The sequence below is a fragment of the Glycine soja genome, chromosome 15 (assembly GCF_004193775.1).
Source record: "Glycine soja cultivar W05 chromosome 15, ASM419377v2, whole genome shotgun sequence".
Classification (NCBI taxonomy): Eukaryota; Viridiplantae; Streptophyta; class Magnoliopsida; order Fabales; family Fabaceae; genus Glycine; species Glycine soja.
In genome coordinates this window covers 7,705,229-7,719,175 of record NC_041016.1, presented here as the reverse complement: position 1 = coordinate 7,719,175, position 13,947 = coordinate 7,705,229, and the positions used below count along the sequence as shown (strand labels likewise).

Sequence of the window (13,947 nt, the reverse complement as noted above, 5' to 3'; positions counted from 1 at the left end):
TGATAATGATTTCTCCTATTAGTAAAGAATATCATTATTCTCAAATAAAGGTAAAAGGGATAGAAACAAATAAAAAAATAATTAAATGAGAAAAAATAATATTCAATAACCATGCAAGTGATATTGGATTATTTCCTTGAGGAAGGTAGTTTGAGTAATGTGGATATAAAAAATAATATAATTAAAAAAAATCATTAAAGATAATCAATTAGATTTAAGCTTAATCTTTAAGAAAACTAATGAAATTAAAATAGCAAAATTCATACTTAAAATGAGTAAAAGGAAAATATGTCTCTTAAAAAAAGGAAAATATGCATTTATTCTTTATAAATAGAAACAATAAATGGAAAAAGTGCACTCCCTTTTTAGAGGGTTGTTTTTAAATGATATTCAAACTCTTTGTAATATTTTTAAAATATATTGATAACAAGAATACCAAATCCTCTTTTAACATTAAAAAAAAAATGAAGTAAAGAGAAAAATGTAAGAAGTATAGGAAAAAAAACACACTAATGACCCATAAATTTTGTGAAATCACATTATTTTTTCGGTTTTTTTAACATTTACAATGTCCTTACTTTCTTCCTTGTAAAACAATGAAATTTTATATAATTTTATGGAACCTCAAAAATAATTAATATAATTTACTAAAAAATATATTTTACAATTAATATGCGGTAAAAATGTTGATATGTTTGGAACGCACAGAATATGTTTAAATAATTAAGCCATCAATATGGTCAATGCAGTATCACTCTCTCTATTAAATAAACTTTAAATTAATGTAATTATGTGAATAATCATTAAGGTATTAGAAATCATATTACATGGTGCTTTAAATATTGAAATAAACCGTATATCTATATAGATAGATGTAATTTGTTAAATAATTAGAACTTTCTTTTTCTTAAAAAACAAAAAATAAAGTAAATAAAAATATTTGATAAAATCATAATTTCAATTCGATTATATAGATACATAGGAAAAAAAGAATATATAATAATCTGTTCCAAGTTCTAAATTATACTAAGTTTTAGAGAAAAAAAATATTTTAAAATATATGTTGTTTTACAAAGAGTAAAAAAATTGTACATTAATAAAAAAATTACACGATCATCTAATAACAACTCATCAATGTATAATAATTTTGTTAATTTTTAAAATAATTATCTTAAAGTATTTAAATGATAATTTGTAATTGAATGTCTCAATGCATAAACATGAAACTCGGAAAATCTTGCATTAAATATTTTTTTCAAGATTACTCTTAATCAATACTTAGTAATAGGAATATATAAAATAATAAATGAGTCGTTAACTAAATACATAACTAATACATTAAAAAATTAGTTATATTTTGTAATACTTGTTCATAACCTTAAACATTATATAATCTACAACAGATAAGCGGAGGGAGTATATAAAAAATATCGAAATAAATTATATCAACCCAAGGATTAAATTGATGGTTATTCAATATTATAGGGACTAGTTATATAATTTTATTAGTTAAAAAAATTCATTACTTAAAAACTAAATCAATGCTTTATACAACGCATGTCTGTTTCTATTCTCTCTAAATTGCAGAAAAAAGTTTTGTAAGTGCATCCTATTAGAGTAAAATTTATTACTTTGCAAATAACACTTGACTCAATAGATAAATAGATAAGAAAGGTAAAATTTATTAAAAGCTAAATGAGGGTATAACTATCATCATTTGGATATACTTTAGGAAAGTAACTAAATTTTAAAAAAATAAACTATTTAATTTAATTTTAAAAAATATATTAGTTTCAATCATATAAGTTTTTAGAATTTTTAGTGTAATTTTTTGTCCACACCACATTTATTTTTCAGTAAATATAATCATATTCCACCCAAATAAGATCATTATGGACAATAAGGATATTTTTTCAAATATTTAATACAATTATTTATGTCATCTCCAATAAAAGATGTTAGATGAGTTTCTAAGAATAAAAAAATTATTTTTATTATTGGAGCAAGTTCATTTGACATTATGCGTTTTATTTTCATCCTTCCAAATGGACCTAAGTGTCGATTTTTAAAATATTTATTATTTTAAATTTTTAGGAGATTATTAATTATTATTTGTTATTATATTTTTTATCTTTATCTATTTTTAATTGTTCTATATATTTATCATAAAATTTAAAATAAATAAATAAGAAAATAATTAATAAAGTAATATAAAAGGTATGCTAAATAATTAAATAAAGTTATAATAAAACTGTAAAAACAATCATTATATCTTTTAAATTTTATATCATAACTTCAGACCAATATATAGAAAACTTCAATAACAATCTCATTTCCTTCCCATTGAAACAAAATTATAAATGAAAGAGATAGAATGATAAGGTGGACGATCGTCATCAAAGGAATCTTTTGATTACATCCATTAAAACAATGAAGGACCATAGTTGTTGGTTGTTAAGTAACTCATCTTTCAAATTGCAAATCAAGTCAGACTCGGACAAATTGATGCCAGAGCATTGTCCCAATATTTTTCATGTGTAAAAAATAAACCAGTAAAATGGAAGGAAGAAGCTATTAGAATTCCCTAATCCATGACTGATCAAAATTATAAAGCTTATTAGCCTATTTGTTCGTGTTAATAAAAAAAAATGTTTAACTTTTTTATACTTAACATAATTTTTTAATAATTTAATTTCTTTCATAAAAAAAGTTATATTTTTTTAGAAGTTATATATAAAATTTTAAGGATGTTATATTATATATAAAATTTATAAAACATTAACTAAGCACAACTTTAATATTCAAGATATTCAAATATGAATGTTTCGCACTTGATTCCTTGAAAATAGAATTTCTTAAAGAATTTATAATTTCACTTCTGTACACATAGAATATAACACGTACCCTGATATATTTTCTGTCTAGAAACTAGAAAACACTATGTGTTGATTTATGTTCCATAGAAATTTTATTTGTTATTCTTTTTATTTTTATTTAAATTAATAATCTACCTTGCAAAATTTATATTCAAATATGTACTTTTAACATTCAATACCCAAGCATGCAACCTAAGGCAAATTTTATATTTAAATTGATATTTTTTATTTAAATTATTAATCTATCATGCAATTTTATCCAAACATCTCTAATTAGAGATAGTAACGAGTAAGATCACGTTGATTTTGAATTTAAAAAATTAGGTTTAATTGTATTTTGAGTCATGTTTATAATCATTTATCAAAATTGATCTCTCCTCTCAATTTTTTTTCTAGCAAATTTGGAACCCAACTAAGTTTAATTGTATAATTCTAATTCATTTGTCAACTTAACATCTAATATTTAGTAGAAATACTGAGGTGATACTTTATATTCACACATCATACGTAACAATTGATATAAATTTAAATTTTATTAAAATGAATATGAGCATTATTCTGCACCACAACACCAGCTACCAACTTAAGACTCAACATAATCATGATTCATGTGACTCATGGGCCAGTACAGTTATTACCCATACATCTCCTAACTGTTGCAATATATTTTAATTATGAGTGTTTAGAATCGAATGAAATCAAACATAAAATCGAAAAATCAAAAATCATTGAAAAATTGATGGTCATAAATTTGGTTTGGTTTTTTATTTTCCAAACCATGTGGTTGAGTTTGGTTTGTGGTTTGATAAGCAAAAATTCAATCAAATCAAATTGATACACAAATATCCCTAGATAAATGATTATCATTTAAATATTATTCAACTTGAAAACCAATTACTCTTTTACTTTAAAATTCAATTGTTGAAACTTTTGTTATTCATTTATACCATTGATTATTGAACTAGTATTTATTCAAGTTTTGTCTAATTAATAACAATTTTTTTTAGCATTTTTTGATACTTACTAGCATAGTTTTCAAAGTGTAAAAATTGAATCGAACCAAATCATAAAAGATTAATTTGAATTTCATAAATAATTTAAATTCAATCAAACAAAACTTGATTTTCTTGTTTGGATTGGACTAATTTTAAGCTAAGATCACATCAAATCACATTCTGAAACACCCCTAATTTCAATCCTAAATCCTAACATGCTAGTACCATGTTTCCTATATTCTTTTATCACTTGTCCTCTTCATGATCCCGCATCAAATCTTAATTTTGTTGTTCAAGAGTGTTTAAACATCCGTTGAAATCAATCTATCAACACACATAATTTTCGGGTTGAGTGCATCGAAAGTTATGAAACTTTCAAACAAAAAATACACAAAAATAATATGTAATGGGGGCAAATTGATCACATTGAGTTTCATTTACAAACTACTGTTCAATAAGGGTCCATTTTGAAACATATTGTGCAAGGGGTCTGTTTTGGTAAGTATTTCATCAGCACGATCAACGAATCCATCCACATGGCAGCTTGGAGTACATTTCGCCATTGGGGTTGGCGAAACAATCAGCATTTCGCCATCGGGGTTGGTAAAACAGGTTTGGAGTGCATTCATGTGACCATCCTCTGCATGTTTCGTTGGTGGTGTTAGCGAAACAAATTTGGAAAGATTAAAAAATCGTTTGTAATTATAAGATAATTGGTGCTAATAAATGTATTTATTTTATAGCATAATTGATGCTAAAATCGTTTAATCAAATCTCTTAATTGATGCTAATAAATACATTTACTTTTTTTAACATCAATTAATATTTTATTTTATAATTGAAAATGATTTTTAATCAAATCTCTCCTAATAAATACGATTTCAGCATCAAAAGGATGACGAAATCCACTCTCTGCACCTATTTCGCTAATGAGATGGCGAAATCTACTCTACCAAGCCTGTTTCGCCAACCCCAATGGCCAAATGCTGATTGTTTTGCCAACCCCAATGGCCAAATGCTGACTATTTTGCCAACCCCAATGGCGAAATGCACTCCAAGTTGCCACGTGGACGAATTCGCTGATCGTACTGGTGCAATGTTTACCAAAAAAAACCTCCCGCACAATATGTTTCAAAATGAACCCTTATTGAGAAATAGTTTATAAATAAAACTCAATGTGATCAATTTGCCTGTAACGGGAGCCACTATTGACCTCGATCACCCGATGAAAAGTCTTTTTTGCCCTCCTATCCGCGCTCCCCTTCCCTTCATGGCACCCCTCCTTCCCAACCTTCTCTTTCCCTTCTTTGCACACAAAACCCCACCCTTCGCATTCTTTTCTAACCCCTCACAACCCTCCTCCCTCCCTTCCCTTCCCAACCCTTCATCCTCTACCTGGACTAAACCCTTCTTCCTCTCCTTCCCAACTCACATCTCAAGTAGTGATTTTTCCCTCGCTATTTCTTATTCAATGGAATTGTTATTCCCTTGTATACTATTTATGATGGAATCATAATTTCGTTTTTTTTTCTTCTAAAAAAAATATGTAACCAAATTGAGATTTCCATTGTGTATTTTGACACAACGAAATCTCCATTCTATTGCATTTTTTTGGGGTTTATATATCTATAACATAATTATGATTCCATTAATTTTTTCACCTCAATAAAATCATGATTTCATCGTTCCATTGTGTTGTGAAAAAAATAACAACAAAATTACAATTACATAATATTAAAGGGGGTGTAAAAAAATATAACAGCAAAATCGTGATTTCGTTATTATATATGGAGTGATAAAAAAATATAGAATAAAATTATGATAATTTTTTTATATATTATATAATTGAATTATGATTATGTTATAATAAAGAGGATACGAAAATAATTTTGCAACAAAATCATGACTCTATTATATATTTTATTCAAATTCTCTGATAAGGATTTTTTTTTTGAATAAAAAAAGGGGTCTATCCCTTAGTAAGAGTCAAAAGTAATTGAAATGGGGTTAACAACAACCCCCCGTATGTGTCACCCACAAAATCCTGGCTTCGAAACTGGCCGTTTGGAAAATTATATGGGTAGCATTTGCGCTTTTGCATTTGGGAAGGGGATTTTATTTGCACCTTTCTTTTTCTCTTTCCACCTATCGTCTATTTTTTTTTTTCCGACAACATACTTCATGAAAATTAATTTTTGCAATATATTTAAAAAATATATGTTATGAAAATTAATTTCCGCAATGTAATTATCTATTAATATATTTTGAAAATCAGTTTTTGTAATGTAATCATTTTTATACATTACAAAAACTAGTTTTCATAATGTAAAAGCTAACATTATTAAAATTAATTTTTGTAATATATATATATATATATATATATATAATATTACAGAAACTAATTCCTATGAAGGTGGCAGTGGTTATTTGATATTTCGAGATTTTATTCAAGTAGGTCATCAGCCGCCTATAATATTTTAACGATCATCAATTATGAACACCCCTGAGAATGATAACTTCTTTGAAAATTTCTATATTATATAATTCCTATGAAGGTGGCTTTCTCTTGGCAAATGAAAATGAACATGCTTTCATTTTTTTTTTTTTATAGAAATGAACATACTTCTTAGAAAGCTAAAGAAGGTAAGAGTGATTTCTTATTTTTTTTAGTTTGATATATTTGGCTTTAAAGTAATCAGGTGATATTAAAATTAATTAAATGAGATGATAGATGGAAAGAGAAAAAGAAAGGTGCAAATAAAATCCCCTTTAATTAATTTTAATATCACCTGATTAGCACTGTTTGAAGATTACAAAAATTAATTTTAATAATGTTAGCCATGCGCATGGCATGATTAGCAGTTCTGGATCAACACTGTTTGAAGAGCTTGGACTTTACTATATAGGTCCCGTTGATGGTCATAACATGAATGATCTTGTTGCCATTCTCAATGAAGTTAAAAATACTGAAACAACTGGTCCCTGCGTGATCCATGTTGTCACTGAAAAAGGCCACGGATACCCTTATGCAGAAAGAGCAGCAGCCAAGTACCATGGTAAAAGAGTTAATAAGAATGGACCAAATACCACCAAGCTATTAAATTAAAGATATAAAATCTTAATCTGTCACTTTGGACACCTACAGTCCATCACCTATAGTTATTTCTATAGAAAATACACTTTTTTAATAGAAAGCATAATTAATCTTTGACTTGCTATATTCATGACAGGTATGTAACTTGATTTGATTTTGCAGTGGTATCTAAGTTTGATCCAGCAACTGGAGAACAATTCAAGGCCAAGGCCACCACCAAGTCATATTCAACATACTTTGCAGAGGCTTTGATTGCAGAAGCAGAAGCTGACAAAGACATTATTGGAATTCATGCTGCGATGGGAGGTGGAACTGGCATGAATCACTTCCTTCGTCGTTTCCCAACAAGATGCTTTGATGTGGGGATAGCAGAACAGCATGCTGTTACCTTTGCGGCAGGCTTGGCTTGTGAAGGTTTTAAGCCTTTTTGTGCAATTAACTCATCCTTCATGCAGAGAGCTTATGACCAGGTTTGCATAGGCTGATAAGCATAAGATAACTTCTTTCAAAACATCTTCATCTTTGTATAGTTTTTTTTGGTCCCTATTATCAGTTAGTGATAACAAGATGAATTACTATGAGCAATGGTCTGGACATGATTAGTCTATATTGTTACCTTTGTAATCTATGCTAAGTATGTGTTGTGCGTCCATTCGAAGGTGGTGCATGATGTGGATTTGCAAAAGCTGCCTGTAAGATTTGGAATAGACAGAGCTGGATTAGTTGGACCAGATGGTTGCACACACTGTGGTGCATTTGATGTCACTTTTATGGCATGCCTCCCTAACATGGTGGTGATGGCTCCTTCTGATGAAGCAGAGCTTTTTCATATGGTTGCCACTGCAGCTGCCATTGATGATCGACCCAGTTGTTTCCGATACCCGAGAGGGAATGGTGTTGGTGTTGAACTACCACCAGGGAATAAAGGCATTCCTCTTGAGGTAAGTTAGAATTATATTGGTACCTTTATGAAGATGATTACTTGATTAGGAATAATTATGCAAATCAACTTATAACATGTTTGGTTTGACGTTGAATTTTCTAGAATCACATTAAAATATGAGTAATGTAATTTTAGATCAATTTTTACATGTTTGATTCCACTTTTATGGATTGATTCTGGGTCCAAAATTGATTTTAAGTTGAAGCAGTTTTAGGAATTGATAAAAACAATTATACTAAATTTTACTTCTAACTTGCTTTCATAATAAAAACATTCAAACATAAATCACATTTCTCCAAAATCAAAATTCTAACCAAAATTAATTTTATATATATTCATCCAAACACACACATTTGTGTTGTGATATTTCGACAGATTGGGAAAGGTAGGATACTAATTGAAGGGGAAAGAGTGGCTTTGTTGGGCTATGGATCAACTGTTCAGAGCTGTGTGGCTGCTGCTACCCTCTTGGGAGATCTTGGCTTGCATGCAACAGTGGTGAATGCACGTTTCTGCAAGCCATTGGATCATTCCCTAATTCGAAGCCTTGCAAAATCGCACGAGGTTTTGATCACCGTGGAAGAAGGATCAATAGGAGGATTTGGGTCTCATGTTGCTCAGTTCATGGCCCTTGATGGCCTTCTTGATGGAAAATTGAAGGTATTGATCCATAATACTTGTTTTTCTTTAGTATTGTAATACTAATATATACACATTTGAAGTTTCTATGATCATTTAACTAGTTACTGAAGTGAAAACTGATGTGGCTTTGATTTACAACTGCAGTGGAGGCCAATGGTTCTTCCTGATTGTTACATTGACCATGGATCACCTGCTGACCAATTGAATGAAGCTAGACTTACACCATCTCACATAGCAGCAACAGTTTTCAATTTACTTGGACAGGCAAGAGAGGAACTAGAGGTCATGACAAAAGAGAAATGCAAAGAAGGGGTTCAATTTTCATCCCCTGAAATGTACAAAGTAGCGTGATTCACCTGGTGGAAGATGCAGATTGACACATAATAGTGCCTACTAGTTAGCTAGAATCTCAATTTTTTCCATGGGTATGCAAAAGCCTTTTGTGTTCTGTTATCTGCGCTGAAATTCATTAACTAATTGTGTTGTACAAAAAGTTTAGGTGGAAGGAAGGTTAGCCAATCTAGCACATTCGTGGGGGTAGAATTTATGCTCTTAGCGCAACCTTCTTCTCATTTGACAGTGTTTCTGTTTTATGATGTTTTAGGGGTGACAACCCCTGGTAGTATTATTGCTTTGTAACTATCCCTGGGCTTAGGCCCCTTTCATTTTCCCAAAAAAAAAATTGTTGACTTTACAATCATTTTCTTAAAATTTACGCAACACTAATTTCTGAGTTGACAATATAAATTTTGTTTATAAAGAGAGCTACAAAAAATAAATTTATAAAAAAAAAGGTATAAAAAAGAACAAAGGAAGGTTGGACTGTTTTACAATACATGATAAGTGTTTTCATCTAGGATACAACAACTTTCTAGAGAACGTGAATAATTAAATGTATTAAAAGAAATAATATGATCTACATAAAAAATAAAATAAATTATTATTATTATTATTGTTGTTCTGAGTTTGCATCAAACAAGTTTAACGCGACAATTTTTAGATTGTTCTAACCATCCAATTCCCTTCAGGGGATTAATATGAAGACCAATACTATAGTTAAAACTTGTATCACACAGTGCTCTTTAAAAAGTAGATAATTTAAGTCACGGACTCACACCTTTCAAGTTAGGAGTTTCAAAATTTTCAAAGATTATTGGACATAATTTCTGCTGGAAACACCTCATGGTTATGCTTATTGTCAAGATAGTGATTTACTTGCGTATTAGTCCAATATATAAACGACACCTCTTACGCATCCAAGTAAGTCCAATAGTTCAATATATTTTGTTAATTTACACACCGACTTAGGTGTTGCAGTACCGTTATACATATAGTTACTCCCTTCTTGTCGTTCATTGAATAAGCATCTTTATCTTCTCCACTTGAAGCAGACTTAGTGGGTTCTTTGGGTATAAGTTAAAATATTTTCCACAGTAAAAAATGCTATATATTTCTTTGGTTTATAGTTTATGACGTAACGAGGATGTCATAAGGGGTACAAACTGACCGTAGGACTCGTGTTTATTGCCCCATGATTTGACCATTGATTATGCTAAACACCCACAATTATTGAATTTTCCATAATCATCAAAGTTTTCATCATGCTAATGTCAACCTGGCACGCTAATTTTTAGTGTAGTATAATGTGCAAAGACCTACCAAATATAATTCAAGAGAAAGAAGCACAAGCAATATAATAGTGACACCACATACATATCCATTATCCACACATTACTTTGCACTCATCAATCAGTTTCTGATGTTGATACTAGCGTCGGCAGATCCTAGGATGTATATTGTGCAGTGAACAACACTATGGATAAACATTAGCATGTTCCTAATGATGAACATATTTTCAGTTCAAATCCCAAAATCTAGGCTTCTAGTATTTGGCCGACCAGCAACCGACACAATTGGTGTTGAAATAACACATGAATGAATGTTCAAGACCTAGAATGGAGTGGATTAATGAATTGAAATCCACCGTCAACATGGAATTGGAATGTCAATCAAAAGTCAAAAGCAACCACCTTTTTTATTTTAACTAGAAAATGACAGATGTACTAATTGCATCAAATCCTACCAACAACATGGTTTGAACAAAACAGTGGCATGTTCACACACTCGCTTCACAACTATTAATTATATCATCATAAGTACTAAGTAGTAGGTCAAATTAAACACATTAGCGACTAGGTTTTGTTGCTCATTTTTCTGGGAAGAATCGAAGAAATGAATGGTATCATGGATGTGTCATCGTGGTTGCTTATTGAGGACAGTGCAGATTCTGAAGGAGACTCTGGCTGCTTTAGTCTATGCCCTTGCAACATTGGCCACAAGGAGGATGATGCTGAATCTTGTACCTGTGACCCAGCTGGTATGTGTGGCATATTTGAGGATGGTGAAGGTCATGAAGGTGAGAAGGGGTGTGGTGAATTCTGTGCTGATGAAGATGAGCATTGTGGTTCAGAATGGAACAGCTCTACCATGTGGCTCTCAGATGCAGCCTTAGAAATAGAATGCTCTTCACCTTTGGTTGTTGAAGATGAAGAGGAAACAAGGATTGTTAAAGTTAATGTGAATGATGTGGAAGATAAAATATTTTGGGAGATATGCATGGCAGTAGGGTATCCTTGATGAGGCCAGATTTTAGAATACCAATAAATTATCCTGTAAGTTCATTTCACAGACCTTGTTCATATATATATAGACCAAAGGATACATGTTTACTTCTCCTGTCCCAGTTTGCAGATATGTACCTTCTGTCTCATTTTTAGGTACTGAAGAGCTATCGCAGTTTTTCAATTGAGAATATGTCATATTAAATTGGAAATTTCACATGATTTCTTGTACTATAGTGTTTATATAAGAATTGCATTTGGTACCCGCCTCTTATAAAAAAAAATTGCATTTGATTCTCCAAGGGACATGGTAATATCCTCACTCCCTCTACCATCTTTTGTAAACTCCAGGGTACGTACACTACATACGGTTGTGGTTGAGTATTAATTATTACACAATTAGTATTTTGATTCCTATAAGAAGGGGAGAGAAAAAAACACAATCTGTATAATACTATTTGATACTGGCAGGTAATTACAAGTCTTCAACAAAATAGAACCAACATTTGGATTTTGAATAATTAGATGACTTAGGAGAGGTAAGTCTTCCAGTTTGGGTTGGTTTAAATTCATTTTTCTTTTGATAACTATCTAGGATAAGAGCTGTTTAAGTTTATAATAATGATAAAGCACCAGGTTTGTCCACATCTTTATGGCATACTATTCCCATTTTAGCATTTCTCACGCGAGTTGTAATGTGACAATTCAAAATCTAGATGTCAAATATTTTTTATGGATAAATGTTTATTTAAAAATTTCAAACTCATCACTTTTTTTTTTCTCTTTCACCTTTCTTCAACTATTAGATCGGTACGTGATAATGATGATCATTAATTTTGAAAAATGATATTCAAATTTGAAAACATTATAACTTTGGTTCAATTTATAAACTTTAGATTCTTATATTGGAGAACTTTCTTGAAACACTTGAATTGGAAGTTTGAGAATAAAATTTAGGATTAATTACATATTTTATCACCAAATTTTTATTATTTTACAATTTTATCATCTAATTTGTTTTCGTGAATATTATCACTTAAATTTTTAACTTTTGTGCATAAAGTATAAAGCACAGTGATAAGTATTTATAAGAAAGAAAAGAAAAAAAAGAATTAAGACAAGACTAATCAACATTTGCATATAATTTAAAACTAACTAATATATTTTAATCTTTTTAAGAAATTTCTCATCTAACCTTTTCATAAATACTTGTAAATTTAACAAAGTTCAGCATTTTTATCTTATAAAAAAAATATCAACAGTGAAAATTTACGATTAAAAAATTCTCATAAGTTCAAAGTTAATCCAAATTGGGCCATAGTCGTTAGCAAGGCATAGGTGGCCACGGTTGTGCAGCTCCAACATAGCTAGTGATGGCCGGATTGATGTGTATGAGAGCTTCCTACATTATATGTTTTGGATGAAGAGGTTTGAAATTTCGGAGTTGTCCACATGTGACTGTTGCAAGCAATGGTTAATTTGCTTGGAATCCTGCTAGGTGCACCCAGCACTAATCACGAAAAAATAGAAATACCCTTTACGGATCAAGTTGATTCGTAAGTTAATTTTTAAGACTTACGGATCAACTTGATCCGTAAATCTTTTACGAATCAAGCTGATTCGTAAGTTGATTTTTAAGACTTACGGATCAAGTTAATCCATAAGTCTTTTACAAATCAAGTTGATCCGTAAGTTAATTTTTAAGACTTACGGATCAACTTGATCCGTAAGGGAAGAAATTAGCAGGGACGGTTTGACCATTTTCAAAGAATGCTGGGTGCACCTGCAATAATGCTGGGTGCACCTAGCAACACTCATTTGCTTGGGTCAGGTGTCAATGTCCAACTGATTGAAAAAGAAGTAAATGGGCCACACAGTCCATGACCAAAGTCCAAAATTCATCGGGTGCAAACTTTTTGTAATATAATAATTATTTTTATTGTATGTCATGCATTGTTGCTTGAATGGAGCATCATGTGAGGGTTGACACTGGCAAATGTACCAGAGGAGCCGTGTCGGGATTAGAATAAACGAAGAATTACACATCATGAAAACAATCTTGTGATTGATATCCAAATTATATTTTAAGTTACGGTTTGGTTGTGTTTAAATCAAAAAGAATTAAGACGTTTTCAAAATCTTGTATCAATTTTTTAATTTTTATTATATTACTTTAATCAAACCATCCCTAAGAACGTTTAGGTAACATATTGACCGATGTCAAAAGTGCTTGGAATTTGGAAGACGGGCTTTTTATATTTTTTTTTTGTCAATTTTAACTGCTCAATTTTTCTTATGAGATTACCTTGTTAACATAAAATATTTATTGATTTTTTAATGACTATTTTTATTAAAAAAATTAACTATCTAATTTTAATGGAGTTTCCTTTTGTATTGATTTTTTTTTATTAAGAAACCCAAATTTAAAATATTGATTAAGAAATCTAAATTCAATTCTATTCCAACAACGATTAGTTTATTACACTACATCCTACTTGGATGGCAAAGGTAAGAAAGTAAGGGAAACGAAAAGGAGAGGAAGGAATATAGATTTATAGAAAAAAAATCCCCTCATTTAGTATGCAAGAAAGCAAGGGAGGAAAAACAATATATAGGCAAAGCAAATATATAGTGCCACCAATTACATTAATCTCACATGCTCCTATTTTTATGGTATGTTTTGTATCTGTGCTAACTTTTTAATATTTGATGTGTACTTTCTTTTTTTATATACATTAGTCATTTCCATTTCTGAAAAAAAATGTGAGTTTATACA

General features: G+C 30.2%; 1 protein-coding gene across 2 annotated transcripts; it reads left to right on the top strand.

The window, feature by feature from the left end:
* Positions 1-6,716: 6,716 nt before the first annotated feature.
* On the top strand, positions 6,717-9,247 carry LOC114387484 (probable 1-deoxy-D-xylulose-5-phosphate synthase, chloroplastic). Of its 2 annotated transcripts, XR_003661326.1 has the most exons (6): positions 6,718-6,927; positions 7,128-7,435; positions 7,625-7,906; positions 8,284-8,568; positions 8,695-8,975; positions 9,050-9,247. XR_003661326.1 is itself a non-coding variant. In XM_028347676.1 (5 exons), the coding sequence occupies exons 1-5, from the start codon at positions 6,723-6,725 to the stop codon at positions 8,899-8,901; spliced, it is 1,287 nt and encodes a 428-aa protein (XP_028203477.1). In that variant the 5' UTR covers positions 6,717-6,722; the 3' UTR covers positions 8,902-9,247. The 2 variants fall into 2 exon arrangements, 1 of the variants encoding a protein (XP_028203477.1); XM_028347676.1 differs by having other exon boundaries at positions 6,717-6,927; positions 8,695-9,247.
* The last annotated feature ends 4,700 nt before the right edge of the window (positions 9,248-13,947 follow it).